Here is an 18,042-nt window from a genome sequence, read left to right on the forward strand (position 1 = left end):
GCTTATAAACTCCAGATTTTTCCAACTTGTCGACCTTATCTTTGGCATTGAAAAGGAAATGAGATAACCTAGCATGTGGTCTGAATGCTACTTCCACATTGTTTTTTCTGAAGAAACCTCCGATTATTTCTGTTCTTTTTCCAAAATATGTTAGCGTTATCCATTTCTTGATTTCTGGTTGTTTGACCTAAGGATATATTAATCTGTAAGTGAATTTCCGGCTTTGTTTCCTGACTAACTTCTGGATAGTATCTGCGTTGAAACCATTATTATGACCTATCTGTGTAATTGTATCAATTTCCCTAGCTAGATTGTCTGCAAAGTAGTGTCATTCTTAGCACAATAACTCAATATCATGAAATTTCAACAGTTTCTTTTGAAGGTTAGTACTAACTGAAAAAATGGTGAATGCAATAGAATTAGCGCTATCTATGGGGCTCGAGACTTTTCAGCACAGGTAGTACATCTGACAGTCTTTTCTGCGTCTTTACATGAAGGTGGTTCTGCGTCCATATGAGTGAGTTTTTAATATGATAGATGAAAAGTTCAGGCTATTTCCGACAGGTGGCTACGAAGAATAATAAACTAATCCCAAAATTGATGGAGTTTTCCTGACGGAAAAACAACAACTTACCCAGCTAATGCCGCGCAGAAAGCTGAAGTAAAGCCATCAGGCACCTGTGCAACATCTTCCATTTGGAACATTCGTCACAAATAACTTTCTATACAGAGCGTTCCAACAAAAACCAGAAACCCCCCTGTAAGTCAGCAACGGACGTGTACTCGAAAATTACAAAGAACACGTCAATTTTTATTTCTAGGGGGACTAATTCTGATATGGAAATCATACCTGAAACTTCACCCCCCTGCGGTCAGAACTACCTCCCCTATTTTTTTTTCAATGGCATGGAGGTCGAGTGATACCTACATCATTTGAAAGGTCTTTCGTCCCTCTATTACTTTTGTAATTTTTTTCGAAATTGGTTCATTCGTTATTGAGAAATTAAATATTGAACGTTTCATTTCAGAAAAAAACAGAAAATTCGCTGTCGCTCATTTTATTGAAGAAATCAACAACAGTAATATCAATAGCAACACAATCAACGGATAAAATGTTCAAAATGACCTCCATCTAGTTCCATACAATAATACAGTCTACTTTCAAAAGCGTTCCTTATATTATTGAAGATGTCCAGAGTCACAAATCGGTATTCCCGAACGATGAGTAGAGCCTAGACGATGACAGCACGACCAGCTGTCGAAAGTGCTCGCATATAATTAAATAGGAGTTAAAAAGCTTCAAATCCTTTTTGTGACTTAAAATAATATATATAGTTGAAGGACAGTCTTTGCTGACTAGTTAAGAACAAAACTTGGAAAATATATTTGGGTGATCAGCAGAATGGAAGTATACTCTTATAACACAAGTTGTTCCAATATTTCGATAAAATTTATTATCATCTTCAAGGAAAAGGTTTGGTGAGGTTGGTCGGGTCGAAAAGAATGTTACATTTAAACAATTCAAACATGTCAATACAATAAACAACTCACTACATTAAAAGAGGTTGACTCCTCACTGGATACAAAGAAGGATATTTAATTAAAATTTACTAAAATCGTTATTTGTTTTAAAGTTATGGATTACCGGTAGAAGCCATGTACAGAAAATAATTTATAAACCCTGTCTGTCGCGACCAATGTCGGTCACGGTATTAAGTAGAGCCATGAAGAAAAAATATTATTCAATTTTTTTCATGTCATTCATTCAGAAGACTTCAATTTTTCTTGATACTTGAAGTAACGGGTAAGGTGAAGTGGGGTAACAGCGACCCAGAATTCGTGTGAAGTTTATATGTCATCTACTGTGAACAATTCATTTTTTTTCTAAAGACTGTGAAATCATAGATACAGTACCATAAAAGCCTTATGCGTATAGAAGTAAACACAAGTAAGTTCACTCTCCGCCAAATTTCCCACCTCGAATTTTATGATCAGTCGACCTACAGCGCAACCGACTGAATCTGATGCATTTACCAAGCGAGCCAAGTTGAGGCATGGACTATTATTACAGAGTGAGTCGTTGTAAGTGGTGGTTTTGTATTTGTGGAAAATTTGTCTCTAGTTTCAAAATGAACAAGTGTTGAGCTGTGGGTTGCTGTAATTTGCAGGGTGATGTCGGAATTAATTTTTTTTCGATTTTCAATTGACGAAAAAATGTATGTTTTTCTATTATTCATTATGTAAGATTGAAGTAATGAACATATAACGAAAATCATAAAATAAATTGTTATATATATATATATAGTGGATTCATTAATATGCAGACTTTTTATTATGAATTTAATTCGATGAAATTGAACTTTACGAATAATATATGAATCCAGTTCCACTGGAAATTCACAAAGGAAAATAATTGTTGAACCACATCAAGTTTTGATTTGTATCTGTAGGAAAGCAATTACTTCCACTGAAATCTTTGCAAAACCAAAGTATCAAATGTATATGCAAATAACCTTTTTTGGAGCCTTTCCATTTATACGTTCCAGATAATCTACTATAAATAGCAAATATGTATTTTCTTAGATTCTGTCATCAATAACAAAAAAACATTAAAATTTCATTCGATTGATACACTTCATAATTAGCAAACTAGGCAACCCAAAACTAAGAAATCTGTATTTTATACTGAAGTTTTGATTTACAACAATCAACCCAATAATATAAAAAAATATTTCAGAAAAACGATTCGAAACAAAATGAAATAAACGTTTGCTAAACTACCCCTTTTTGTTTCTCATCAAATTCTGCTTCAATCTATTTAGTACATATATTCATTTGTATTTTTCAATTGATCAAGATCCTTACTATAAACACTAAATGTTTCTTGGGGCCAATAAAGATTGTTATTTATATTTATATCTCTAGATGCATGCAGTGGAAGAAATTTGTGGAGTTTGTTGGTGATGTTCCTCCGGAAAAATGTCACAAAAACGATGAGAAATATTTTACATCAACCAGAAAAAACCGCCTAAATAAAGATGCAATCCCCACAATTCGTTCAGGTAAGAATAATGGTTCTCAATAAATAGAACACTTATAACGACCTTGGAAATTCCTTCAATTAAGTCACAGGAGATTATAATGCTGTTATTATATGAGACAATATCCCCAAATATGAACAGTTTTTGGGCTACCTGCCGTAATTCCTAATGACTATTGAGATCTATAAGGTCAAGGAATTTTTGAAAGCCACATTTTCATGGAAATATTCTAGGAAAAAGTATTCACACTGAAGTTAAAAATTATTTTTTCAACAGTTCATATACCCACGACATCGGGAAATGCTCATACAAGTTGGGACGTGAAACCCCTACATCAGGGTGAACTTGAAGAAGAATCAGAAATCTGTATAAACGAGGAATCTTTCGATACAGAAACTGATATGGAACCATTATCGACGGAACTTGAATTAGATGAGGAAGCTCCAAGTTTGGAAAAAGCTAACAAAGATGAAGATGAGGCAGTGTCAAATACTGATTATTCTAACTCATTTGATGGAGGTATGATTTTCTTCCGTTTTTCTCGACATGCAAATAACTACTTTTTTATATTGGAAGTACCATTTACATCTGAAAATTATTTTTGTGTGTGTGTGTGATTTCCATATCTGAAAGAATTTTTTTTGAATTTTCGATAAGATTTTTCATTCTCATATCAATAGGCAACTTGAAAGCCAACTACAATAATTGACCAAATGCAAATAATGTAAGTTATTTTCAGATACGGGAATGTTGATAATGCTTTATATAAGTATCGTTGTTAGGAAGATATATCTATTTATATAGACTAATTATATATATATAGCATTTGTTGCAAATGGTTTTTTATATTCTTTGTTTTTATTTCAGATAAATCAAGGTCTGTTCAAGTACAAACTTCTAGTCACTTATCATATCACTCCCTCGGAAGACTCAGCTGAGGAACAGAATACGTGTTTTAACGAAGAGACTGAGTAATATTGAGAAAAAACAGAAAGAACACAAATTTAGTAAAAATTTGAACATGACTAATGTCATTAAATTCATAGAGAAACACTGTTCCGAAACAGTTGCCAATTTTATGAAATTTCAATTAATGGAATCGCAGAAAAACACTAAAGGGGTCAGATTTTCAGATAGTATGAAACAATTTTCACTGGCTGCCTTCTTATTGGGACCAAAGTGTTATAAATATCTATCCAAATATTTCAATCTACCCTCCAGGTCCATACTGCAGAGGATCACCAGAAAATGGCCTATTGATGCAGGATACAATCAATTTATTTTTGATGTCATCCAACTGAAAATCAATAACTTCAGTAATAAAGATACGGATTGCAACATTTGTTTCGATAAAATAAGCATCAAGTCCCACTTATTCTACAATATAGGAAAGGATAGAATAGATGGTTTTGAGGAATTATTCAACAAAAAAACGGCTTTTATAGCAAAATATGCCTTAGTAGTCATGGCAAAAAGCATACATTCGAACTGGAAACAGCCTGTTGCATACTTTTTTACCATTTCATCCACATCAATACTGGATATAAAAAAGTATTGTGATTGAAGCTGTTAGGCAATTATCAAAAATTGAATTGAGAGTTAGGGGTATCATTTCAGATTTAGGTTCTAATTTTTATAAACTTGCCAGAAAAGATCTCAAAGTGACTGTAGAGCAGCCATATTTCTTTGTTGATGAGAAAAAAAATATTTAACTTTTTTGATACTCCTCATCTGCTGAAATGTAGAAGAAACCATTTTTTTTGATGACTTTTCGAAATTTGATGAATATACAACGAACAAAAGTCATCTTGAACAACTTTACAACTTGGATAAGGAAAAGCAATATAAACTAGCACCCAAACTTACTGATTCTCATTTATTTCCAACTAACTTTCAAAGGATGAAGGGTAAATTAGCCAGTCAAGTTTTCAGTCATTCGGTAGCTACAGTGATGAATACCTATGCCAGTTTCAATCAGATACCATCAGCAGCAATATGAACGGCTACATTCATTGAAAAAATGGATAAAGTGCTTGATATTTTAAATTCAAATAGGGCAGAGGAACCACTTATGGCCACTACCCCACTTATGGCCACTTTGCTCTCATCGGTGGAATAAATAGCATGATGCACGACTACCAATGGGATCAAAGATCACTCTGTCTAGGAAGAAGTGGGGACCACATTAAAAATTCACTGAACTTACGAATTAGTCTCGCAATATCCGTAGAAATGATAGTGTGTCCCATATGTTGTGTTTCCTTAGAGCATTCGTTAAGGAAGTGATCCGGAATCATCCAGTTGAAATAAAAAGTTGACATTTTTTTATCTCAATATTGGTTGACAAATAAGGTAAATATATGGTTTCAGATCAATATTTTTCACGTTTCTTGTCAGTAAATAATATTAGAGTCTGTTTAATGGAGGTGGCCATTAGTGGCAACTACAAATATGCGATTTTCTACCTATGGCCATGAAGGTGGCCATTAGTAGATTGGTAGAAACTACTTTTGGCCATTCACTATTTTTCGATATAAATTCTGATTTTTCACTTGATCTCTCATTGTTTGATTTTTTTAGTTAAAATGCCGAAAGCAGACCATGTGGGGAGAGTGACGAAAGTCAGACATGTCAAGTTTCAGTATTCACCGGCTAAAGTTGAGCTGGCTTTGAATGCCGTATCTGATGGAATGGCTGTTGCCACTGCCAGCCGAACATTCAAAGTACCAAGAACAACATTGCGAAACAAAATATCTGGAAAATCCAGCAGGGAATCCAGACATTGTGGATTTGTGTCGAATTTGGGTAACGAAATTGAAGAACAATTGGTGAAGTGGATATTGACCTGTGCAAAGATGGGTTTCCCAATTGATAAAGATGGACTTTTGTGTTCAGTACAAAAACTCGTGTGAGAAGCAAATATTAAAACCCCATTCGTTAACGACCGTCCTGGAAAGAAGTGGTACTATAGTTTCATGAATCGCCATAAAGAACTTTCTCAAAAAAAAGCCGAGTACATTCATGGGGGTAGAGGTGCAGTCTCCGAGGACAAGATTCGTAAATGGTTAGATGAAATTCATGGGATTTTGATCGAAAGTAACGCAGTAAGTGTATTGAAAGAACCACAAAGAATTTTCAATATGGATGAAACTTGCTTTTGCTTAGCTCCAAAGAGTGGCCTCGTAATTGGTCCTAAAGGAAAACATATCTACGATGAACGAAGTTCATCAGATAAAGAAAATGTAACAACGCTATTTGCAGTGAATGCAATAGGAAATTTTGCTCCACCCTTAACAATTTTTAAATATGACAGGATTCCATCTGCTGTTGCAAAATCAGCTCCTGAAGGATGGGGTCTTGGTAAGAGCGAGAAGGGATGGATGACCGCCGAATGTTTTTTTGAGTATTTTTCTAACGTCTTCGTACCTTTCCTCAAGGAATCTAACTTCCAGTTTCCAGTCATAGTCTTTTTAGATGGTCACAAATCACATCTGACTCTCCATCTGAGTAGATATTGTAGAGAAAATCAAATAATTTTGGTAGCACTAGTTCCAAACGCAACTCATATTCTGCAGCCACTGGACGTTGCTGTATTTGGTCCACTAAAAACGAAGTGGAAGAATTTTGTTCGCAAATATAAGATCGAAAATAATGGTCAAGAGATAACTAAGTCGTCCATACCAAAGGCATTATCCCAATTACTGCATGACCCAAAAATGTCATCAAATATCATTTCGGGGTTCAAAGCTACAGGTCTGTATCCCTTTTCAGCGGATAGTATTGATTATTCCAAAATCATTTTGCGGAAATGCGACGAGTATCAAAAACGAATGATTGATCCAACGGTCATTGACCATTTAAAGTATCTGGAAATGAAAATTGATCCAATTTTGTTAAAAGAATTCAAACAAACCAATAAAAGAAACCACGAATGGGAAGGAAAAATCGAAGCGACTTATTTATACAATGTGTGGTTAGAATTGTCAAGAGATGCTGAGAAATCACAGCCCGAAGAGTTACAAGAGGAAGAACCTGATCCGAATGAAGTGACGAATGATATATCAGGATTATGTACTCCCACTCAATCTGAAAACGATGAGGATCGTGTACCCGAACCGAAACTGACATCTTTATCTACCACAGACGACAGTATTATGAGTGACATGTTACCTAGTACTTCTAGCTGTCTTCTTCTGACACCAGTTGACATTTCACTCAATGATGACAACACTACCGTAGTGAACACTTTCAATCCAAAAAATGTAGACCAAGTGAAACGGAATATTCTAATAACTCCAAAATCAATATGCCCCTCAATATTTCATGATGTCATTCCCTATCCTGAAACCAAAGTCATTGACTCGAAAAAAAAAAGGAAAAAAGAATATATTCCTAGCGTCATAACATCCGATAAATGGGTTCAATATCATGAAGAAAATGAGAGAATGAAAAAGGAGACTGAACAGAATAAGCTAGAACGAAAACAAGCTCGGGAGCTCAATAAACTGAAAAAGGAACAGGAGAAGGCTGAAAAGCTGAAGGGAAAGGGTAAAACGAAAAAATTGAAGAAGCAAATATCAGAATCTAGCTCGTCTTCGGAAGAAATCGAAAAAGAGTGGGAAGAAAGTGGCAGTAGTGGAGATGATGTTGAACTCACCGATTCTCCAGAAGAAATCGAAATGTTGAAAGCGGATGATCTGAAGCTTGGAACATTTGTTCTAGTGAAGTTTGAGATGCTAGGAAAAAGAAATGCTTCAACATATAGGTATGTTGCAGAAATAATACAATGTATGTCACATATATAATACAAAGCTTCAGATGTATTAATACAGAGAAGACAGCTTTCTACAAGATTGAAAATGACATTTCCACTATAATTGGAAGTGATATATTAGGTAAACTTCCAGACCCCATCATAGAAAAAGACGGAAGAAAGACAAAAATGGTTTTTCCTGGAAGGGTGGATATTTTTGAGAAAATATTGTGAGTGGTTCACATTCCTATTGAACTTTTTTTATGTGTTTTATTTTTATTTCAAATAAATCGTTGTTCTGTATAAACATTTTTCTCTTCAACTCATTGGTGGCCAAAAGTGGGAAAGGTGCATGGCCAACAGTAGGGGTAGATGGCCAAAAGTGGTGAATTTTGTAAATGGAGATTTTATAATTCAAAACTTTTTTAAAGAAGATATTCGAATGATGACTCTGTCATTGGAAAGAATATACTCCGAAGTTTCGATGCGAATGATAAAAATGAATCGTTTTTCGTCGAACAATTTTTTATAGGATGAAATCAATGAAAAAGTTCTTAAAGTGGCCTTAAATGGTTCCTCTTCCCTAGATTTGACTATGTGAAAGATTTCAATAAACCTTTTTTTGGAACATTAAAACAAATTGATTTTCTGAAAGAAATGAAAATATTTATCAGCAAATCAACTGTAATATCAAAAAAAAAGGAAAAAACAAGACTGGAAAAATGAGATTCATTGAGGGGTGGCAGATAACAATTTCGGCATTTCTGCAACTTTGGGAAAACGTACATAGTGAAGGACATTACTACATATTGAGGAGGAATATAAATCAGGACTGTTTGGAAAATTATTTTGGTCAACTTAGAAATACTTGTGAAAATGCCAGAAACCCAACTCCTATTCAAATTACCAGAGCTTTCAAAAACACATTTACTCTTCAGTATTTCAGACAGGTAGAAGGAACTAACTGTCTAGAAGATAGAGATTCTATCTAATATTACAGATGCAGACATAAATAGAATGAAGATTCTTGTGGAAGTTCCAAAAAATCCATATAAACCTTTGAGAGTAGAGACAAATGATTATAGAACTGTAGCCACTCCAGAAGGCAACAGCTTGGGCTATGTTTGTGGATATCTTTTGAGAAAATGTTTAAGAAAACATTCATGTGAAGTGTGTACAAATTTTGCCACGGTGGCTAGTACCACACTGAATGAAACAAATGTATAGTCATTTCAATGCATATAGTAATACATTAGCCAAACAGTTTGGGAGTTTATATATGCCTTCAGATTCATTTTTACAATGTATCATTTCAACAATGTATGTGCCACTGATTGAATAGGCAACCAGCTCAAAACAATGTTTTCAAAAATCAACATTTCTCACCCTTGTGATAATTTTCCTTTGGATTATTTATTTTCTCTTTTCACAACGGTAAGAATTTATTATACTTTGAAATTTGCCAATAGAAATTCGAAAACAAATGTTAAAAAAAATCAAACACTCATCATTCTAAAAAACCTTTAAAATATATTAGCATAAGTTTTTGACCTAAACTGTATAATCTTACTATATAAAATATACGTTCATTTCACCACCTTGTCTTATTTTTCATCAATTCCTAAACAGTTCACAATCATATGAGAAATTTATTGGGAGTTCCTCGTAGCAATGATGAAGTCAGATCATGGTCACATATTTTTTGAACGAACCTCGTGCAGAGGTGCACAACAGTGCCCCGCCACATGCCAGCAAAAACTAAAATCTCGACTCGAAACATCAAAGAGGCCGACGGGAGTGAATTTACTTCTGTTTACTTATGTACGGTGGTAATATATACTGGAGGTACGCTCATGCTGCATACTTTTTTATATTTTTTGACAATATGTTGCATTTGCACCATTACATCGGGGAAGTGCGTTTTCATGAACCGTATATACATTTGAATTCACTTTCATCCATTCGGTGTAAGATAGATTTTATCATGGAATTAGTTTCAAAATGCTAATTTGCAGGTTGAAATATCTTCAATATTGAGAAAGTTGCAGTAGTTTTTAAATATAATGTATCGAATCTCTGGGAAAACAAATATTCACTTTATTTGATGATGGTTTTTTATTAGAAAAGAATGAAATCTACAAACGAAAGTCAATGAAAAGTCTCAGAATCATCAAAGTTACTTCTATCGAACATTATAGCTTGAAAAATCAATTGGAAATCCTATTTCTCCACGGCGTCCATATAATGGGGTGGGTAGAACTTTGATATTTTCTTCAGAGGACATTGAGAACTAGAGTCCTCAATATCTAAGATCAAAAATACTGTTTTTTTTTAGTGAGTTTGCTATTATTGATTTTTCTGACGAATTTGACCACAGGTTCATTTTCTATCATCTCAATTATTTAGCCAAAAAAATCCTATTAGTTTTTTATGCTTGGAACTTAACACGCGCCCAGTTGAGTATTGCCATATCAATTACATTGGTATTGCTTTCATCCATATCAGCTACATCATCTTGCTCTCTTTCGATCATATTGAGTAATGATTCGTTGACATTGTCTTCACTATCGTGCAAACTCAGTTTAGCATAACTTTTTTGATGTAGATTTAGCCACAGCTTCTTCTTTCATGTGCTGTAAAACTTCTTCCCCTACACCAATGTAGTGATAGTTTCTTTCAATATCTTGAAATGGTCACTCATAATGATTAGATCAGTTGCTTTTTTTCTGCTGTATTCAACACTTTGTGGTTTTTCAAGCGATAAGTTATGGCGTTTCTTGAATAAAATAAACCATTCTTCGGAAGGAACTCCATTTACAAAAGGAATTTCAAGGTTGTTAGCACGTACATATTAGCCCACTAATAACAAAACTTATTCACACGAAAGACCAAAATCATGTTTTTCCATGTAGGTTAAACCTTCACTGTTTTATTCTCTTACGGCCTGGCCACGAGGATCGGCGGTGCGAACGTCGAAGCGGGGGGCGAGGCGACCATTCGCGTGGCACCGTTTGCAGGCCATGGGCAGTCAGTCACGTTCGCCGCCGCGACCAGTAGTCCGACAGCAAAATGTCTTTATCGAAATGATCTCGATATTGCTTAGAAAGTAATAGTTTTTTGTTCAAGACCTAATTTTGAGTATACCAGAAGGAATATTGAAACCTTCGATTATATTCTTATGAATATTCAACCAGAATTGGAGAAAATAGTTAATGCAAATAGAATTTTAATTGCCGCTGAAAAATTGTTTCTGACATTCCTTACCTACCTATACATATCCATCTGTATTAATCTACATTACGTATTTATCTATATACCTATGTATAAAGGAAATACCTAATTAGCTGATCATATTTCAGAGAATTACCTATAGTATCCATCAGTATGAACAACTTTTCCCAAAAAATTAATGGTCGCAAATGGATTATTTTCAACTAAATTTATTTAGAACTATCTTTGCTCAAAATATTATCAGCTAATTAAATGTTACCTTGTATAATAATATTTCAATAATAAAAACACTTTTTGATAATTATGATATTTATGGCAAAAATCTTAATTACAAGACACTAATTTTTTGTGAAACTAAAACAAAAAACAACTTCTAACTTGTAATTGGCCGTAGAATGAATAATAACGTTCTAACTTTTTAATCAGTCTTTTTTGTTCTTTTCAATCATTATTTCTTCGCACAACCTCTTCACTACATGTTTGAATTTATGTTGTGGATGGTCAGACTTCCAGCTGGTCTTGCTAGTATTTCAGCAATAAATGTCTCGGTGTTCATTTTTCGCGGCGAAAACAACTGAACTCGTTTGATCACTGCACTATTCGCCGCGACTGCCGCTCGACTCCGTGGCTCGCCTACTGATTCATGCCTTTGTTTTGCTCGGTAAATTTCGCCAGTCGCTTCGCCGGTCGCTGTTGCGCGTAGCTTCATAAGTACATTGCTATGCGTTTATTTCAGTCGCTAGACGCTTCGCCGTTCGCACCGCGCTTATATTCGCCTCGGCGAATGTTCCGTGGACAGGCTGTAAATTCGATGGTAGAGCAGTCAGTCGTCCAAGGGTAAACGATTTTTTAACACGGCGTCTTTCAGATTATCTCTCAGTGTTGTTTTTGGAGATATTATATGTATTATATGCTCTGTGCATGGACAATGTACCTGTTTGTACTTCATTAAGCACATTGGTCAAGTTTTCTTTTGAATATGCCGCACGGTTTGATTTTCGTATGTAGTTCCTCACCATACTGCACCTGAAATATGAAAGAAACTACTCAGGATATCAATGAATATGCTGAATTAATGCTGGGGTAAGTGCGACCTATGACGCACTTTGATTGTTTTTATAGGTCGCGCATGCCCCAGTTTGTTATTTTCCTGCGGCAACATGGACCTTTAAAAAAAACTAATCATATCTAGTGAAAACACGTGTAGCTGTACAGGCACTGACACTAATCATACAACACAAAAAAGGTATTTTTCATACTAACCTATTAGTGATATCACTAATAACACTTAAAATTCAACAAATCACCAACTTGCATGCGACGGAACACCACTATGTCTCCACTGAAGATAGTCTGATATGATCACCACACCGTTTAGAAATTCACAAATTGGTGCAAATACATGCTAATGGCAGCAGCGGTATTCTTACTAGAAAGATACTGATGACCGACTGTCGCACATGTACCAAAAACGAACTTACCCCGCCTCACCTTACTCTGATTCGGAAGGTTGAACTAGAATATACAGCTTGTCAAATCTAGAAAAAGACTTGACAAGCTGCCATTGTTTAAAAATACAATTATTCGAAAAATTCACTCATTTGAAAACTAAAGTTTGCAGTGTTGTGTACAAACCTGTAAACTTCTGGAATATTAGCACACCATATTCCATTCGGATACTGCCCAATCAATATTTTGAGATTATTTTGAACAGTCTGAGGGACAAAATTCTCGAAGTTCTCTAACGGTGGTTTAGTTCTTTCTGAATGATGAGGTTTCTTTTTATGACTCCTTACCGAAGTTTTTGGCAAAGCAGTGGAGAATTTGTTGCAATTCTGAATATCTTTAACAATCTCTGGAGTTTTCAAGGATTCAACGTGTTTAACAACCTTATTTTCCCCATTTTGGAGTAGACTTGAATCACAAACATTGTTGTTTACTTTGTGAGATTTCTTCGATGTTGACAATTCACCTTGAAGATTTATAATTTTGATTTTGTTTGTATTTTCTGATGTTTTTATATGATTCTCGTTCATTGAATAGTTAACTGGAAGCTTGATTAAATCGATAGGTCTGTTATTAGGCTGCTGACATGAAACATTTGGATATTGGATCCTTGCTCTATGCTCTTCGGGATGTTGTTGGTAATGTTTCCAATATTCTTTCTTGGCACTAATGACCGTTCTCCTTCTGAAAATAAATTTCAGAAGGTAAAGTATAACTATTTCACATGCAGGATAACGAAATCATTGAGTATAACTGATATAAAAGCAGAATTATGGACATTGGTTATTGTAATAATTGAAGTTTGACTTCGTGATCAACGGGTCAACTTTTTACCTTAACTGTCAAACCTCAAGAAAAAAAAGTCGAAGAACAAGATGAATTATGGGTACATCAGAAAAATTTATAGAACTCGATGTAAAAACTGTTAATGGTAGTGATTCCCAAATTCTGGAAGAGATTCAAGTTCCATTTGATGATGAGAGCTAGAACAACACTGCAAAGTTATAGAAATATTAAGCCGAACACATTCTTCAGAAATTAGCATTATCCAAACTGATGATGAAATCATTTAAATTTATACTGATAAACTCTCTCCAGAAAACGAAATGTCTGTTGAAAATTTAAGAGTATACAAAAACCAATCCCTTGTTAGGACCCCCTACACAAATAAGTTGTTTAAACAAATGCCATCCTAATAACACATTAAATGAACTAACAGAACAACTTTCCTCTGCAAAATTTAAAATCGAGGTCACATTTGTCACAGATGATGTGGTGCTGCAGGTTTTTCCGGGTTTTCCTGCAGCTGAAAAAGCAAATGCGCCACTGGAATCAATGAAGTCGCCCCGGAGCGCCAATTAATTTTTATTGTTGTATTTATTTTATTTTTAATGTCATAAATTAAAGTCTCCTTATTTATTTTTAATATGAACTCAATTTAATTTTGATTTTATAGAACAGTGTGTTAAGATGCTATGTTTTTACAAGGATTACCTTTCGAATTTGAGAGCTGGTTGTGACTTAGAGTCACATAATATTCTATTTTAGATGGTATTTAATAAAGTCATACACTACACAGCAAGTCGAGAATTCAGAAAATTCTGGAATTCACGAAATGCGATAAAAATTCGAAATAAAAGGTAATTTTGTAACACTTTGTGGCCATTTTTCATAGATCAAAGTAAACCGAAGGAAACCCACCCACAAATACATGTTTCCAAAGATAGGGAGCAATTATGTCCTGAATCTGAATGACACCATTCAAGACAACAGTCCATTTGCAAGGAAAGCTTCAAAGCCAAGTTAGGACGATAGTGGAATCAGTGTAGGCTGAAATAGTGCTTATTTTGAGTTTATTACTGAAATTTCAAGTATAAAAAGACATCAATTCGGATAGTAAAAAAGCTGCGCATAATTCTAAGTCAGGCTGAAGTTTGGGTCCAACCAAAAGAGTATCATTTAGTTTAGAGAACCACCTAGTAGAGGTGCTATTAGATCTTAAAATACAGTGATGAGGTATACAGTATGTATTATCGTTATGTGAGAAATTGCTGATAACTTCCATATGGTGTCAAGTCAAATAATCACTCATAAAATAGCAATATTGTTCATAATTGTGAAAGAAATGTAACTTTAATCCGAAAAAACATAATCCAAAATTTTAAAAGGCAATAACTCTATGTACCACCCACCGTCCAGAAGAATTTGGAGAAACAATCGCATTATGAATTTTTTTAGCTTTGATATCATCGGGAGCAAGGGAAAAGACTGGAATATCTTTGAATTGCCAAAACCTTTTGACTGATTCTTCATTAATTCTTCTAAAAGGGAAAGAATTGTCTCGAATGAAAAAGAGACTAGTTTTTTCCATGAAGATCCACCCGAACAATGAATTGAAAGCAACTGGGTGATTAAATGTATGTAGCTTTAGAGCTTGTACAAGAAAATATTTCTGCTAATAAAAGCATATCCACTGGATGTGAAATATAAAAAGAAGGGTATGTTAACTGTAAACGAGAAAATTTAGAACTATCTTCTATTGGTAGTGAAGAAAAAGGCATATTCGAGCATATTTCGATTTTATTGTAAAAATAACACCGAGACCGTGAATGTGCAATATCTCTTATTTCAAGAGTCAGTTCACGACAAGTAGGTATGACAGACACAATTTGAGCATTTCTCAGAAATGAAATTCGTTTGGCTACCACTATCAAGAAGAGCTCGAACAGAAAGATAACAAACTCGACTATTTAGCCTCTCTATTATAGCGTTGAAAAGAAGAACCGAACTGGGATTTTGAGAGACAAGATAAACAGGCAAGATTTTGACATTTAGAGTTCTTACTTCAATGATTTCTTTATAAATATTGAGAAAATCGAGCCAAAGAAGAATATAAAATTAGAATCATTTTTTATCAATAGTTTATTTCTATATTCGACAACCCCAATGGAGGTTCAAGAGATTATAAAAAAAACAACAAAAACGCCAACTTCAGGTGTAGATGAAATACATGGGAAAACATTGAAGGCTGTCAGTGACATTATATGTCATCCTCAATCATACATTATAGACAAATCATTCTGTAAAGGGATTTATCCGGATGTGCCCAAAATATCAAAATCTGTCCGTATCTATATAAACAAAGGATCAAAAAATGAAGTAAACATCTACAAAAACGTATGTTTGCAATCACAACTAGTAAAAATTATCGATTATAGCTACTATATGAGATTGAGTAAATTCACTGAGCATCACAAACTTATTCCTGATTGCCAGCACGGCTTTAGGCAGGAAAGATCAACATCTACTGTGATAAATGAACTCTGTGATCACATACATATGAACCTAAATGAGAAGCAATTCCCAGTCTGCTTATATTTTGATCTTACCAGGGCTTTCGATACCGTTTTTCATGAATTACTTCTTGAAAAGCTTTACCGAATGGGGATTAGGGGGGTAGCCAATGACTGGGTTGCCTCATATCTAAAAAACATGATGCAGTTAGTAGTTATTGATTCGATAAAATCAGAACCCGCACTTGTTACAATGGGGGTCCCACAAGGACCGACACTGGCCCCGCTATTTTTCATAATATTTATGAGTGATATAGTACTTGCATATTTGTCACCAAATAAAACTATAACATATGCAGATGATACAAGCCAAATAGTAGCAAAAAACAACCTTCCACTCTTGATAGAAGTCACAAACAAAACAGCAAATGAATTCTCACACTGGTGTAAAAATAATGGTATTATAGTTAATACAAATCAAACAGTCTTCATAATCTTCCAATAAAAAAATACTTCATATAATTACAGTCCCCTCATAAGAATTGATCATAAATATATACAGCAGGTCAGTCATATTAAATACTTAGGACTTACAATTCATCAAAAACTGACTTGGGAAGTACATGTAGAAAATCTTACCCCAAAAATAAGTAGCTTGTGTTTTGTCATGAGACAGTTACGGGAAACTGTTTCATTGCAGGTACTCAAACTGACGTTTGTGGATGTAGCCGTTACTACATGGTAGGAGATCATAATGAAGAAAAGAAAATTGAAACATTCTTTGTTTTTCTATGTTTAACGTATAAGTTTGAAAATATCCTTATAGGACGAAACTGCAGTAACTAGTTACAAATAAAAGTGGTAAAAAACATAGAAAGAATAAATTCTCTTTTCTTCATTATGATTTCCTACCACGTAGTAACAGCTACATCCATCAATTTACTGAGTAGAAGAAGAAATTTTACAAATTTCTTGAAGTATTTTAGGGACTTAAGATGATTTTATATAATTACTCAAGATGCGGCAGTTGGTTTTCAGTGAGAACAATTCTTTAGTTAGAAAGTTTACACTCATTGATCAATTCTTAATTTGTTTAATTTATATGCATCAGAGTTTAAACCTGAAACTAATTGAGAAAGTGATTTTTGAATTCAAATGTTCATCGATGTGTCTTCCAATTTATAACTTTTATATAATTTATAACTCAGTTCCCTTAATTTTAAGACTTGAGATTTCAACAAGTTTTTGTCTATTATGAAAATGTTTTGTTTATTTTCAGCTGATTACAGAAATTTTCCAGATGATCATTTGTTTATACTGATAATACTTCCAGTATCATGAAATGAAGAGGTTAGGCCCAATGATTGACACTTGGGGAACTCCTAAGCTCATATGTACCTACTCTTTTGAATTTGATATTTGTGAAACATATGAAATTCGCAGTATTTTTATGCACTCAGATATTCTTTTTTTTTCTGGAGAAAGTCTTTCAATAAAGCGTAATTGCTTAAAAAAGATTGTCAGATGAATGTACGGTTTTCTTCATGGAAAAATCAACAAACAAAATCTATGGTACTAGAGAGATATTAGACTGCATATTTTTAGAGAGGGGCATATCCAGTTTCTAGAAAAAGTTAATGCATGAGTGGGCATTCTGAGAAATCACTGTTGGACCAATTTCTATCAGAAGAAACCTTGCCGGAGATTTTTATAGAAACTTATATTGAACCTGAATATTGAATTAGCAATAATTTGAAAATCGTGAAATCATTATTTTGCAAGACCTCCCCATTTTTATTGCATAGTTAGATACAAACTTTCCTTGGCAATAAATAGTTGCAAAGGACAAGTACAGAATGCAGCTAATATCTCTATATCTCATACTTCTACATTGTTTGCTTTGGAAATGTCTAAAATAAAAAATCTAGTCTATCAAACAATGGACGATTTGGAACGCAGAATAAGACAAACAAGTGAAGAAATAGATGGATCGACTTCATCAATGTGAGAGGAGCTATTCATAATATGGTACTTTATTTTCAAGATTCAGGAGAAGTCCGTTCTGAACCCTTAATGAAATAATTTCTGAGACTATCGTACATGCCAGCATTTAGAAAGTCTAAAGTCTTCTCCACGTATTCTTCTTTGTTCATGGCTATGACCGTTTTTCCTTTATCAGCTCGCGTAAAAACAATGTTATCTTCTGCCGATTTCTCTT

The 18,042-nt window shown here is 34.2% G+C and overlaps 2 protein-coding genes across 3 annotated transcripts in view; one reads left to right on the forward strand and one right to left on the reverse strand.

The window, feature by feature from the left end:
* Positions 1–18,042, reverse strand: part of LOC111509665 (uncharacterized) — a 193,236-nt gene that overhangs the window by 161,008 nt on the left and 14,186 nt on the right. For both annotated transcript variants that reach the window (XM_074170308.1, XM_074170309.1), the window contains exon 4: positions 12,661–13,215. In XM_074170308.1, coding sequence (XP_074026409.1) covers positions 12,661–13,215 — 555 coding nt within the window. The remainder of the gene's footprint in view (positions 1–12,660; positions 13,216–18,042) is intronic.
* On the forward strand, positions 2,844–4,367 carry LOC141480380 (uncharacterized). Its single transcript, XM_074170311.1, has 3 exons — positions 2,844–3,062; positions 3,318–3,560; positions 3,909–4,367. Exons 1-3 carry the CDS (start codon positions 2,930–2,932, stop codon positions 3,977–3,979), a joined length of 447 nt encoding a protein of 148 aa, XP_074026412.1. The 5' UTR covers positions 2,844–2,929; the 3' UTR covers positions 3,980–4,367.

This window comes from Leptinotarsa decemlineata, unplaced genomic scaffold (assembly GCF_025532065.1).
Source record: "Leptinotarsa decemlineata unplaced genomic scaffold, Ldec_3_MD MMD2_P_RNA_scaffold_8, whole genome shotgun sequence".
Lineage (NCBI taxonomy): Eukaryota > Metazoa > Arthropoda > Insecta > Coleoptera > Chrysomelidae > Leptinotarsa > Leptinotarsa decemlineata.

Bases quoted from the DNA above. Each gene is read 5' to 3' on its own strand.
- LOC141480380 (XM_074170311.1), top strand. From the start codon at position 2,930: ATGCAGTGGAAGAAATTTGTGGAGTTTGTTGGTGATGTTCCTCCGGAA. The intron at 3,063-3,317 runs GTAAGAATAATG...TTTTTTCAACAG, and splicing joins AATCCCCACAATTCGTTCAG to TTCATATACCCACGACATCG. The intron at 3,561-3,908 runs GTATGATTTTCT...TTTTTATTTCAG, and splicing joins TTCTAACTCATTTGATGGAG to ATAAATCAAGGTCTGTTCAA.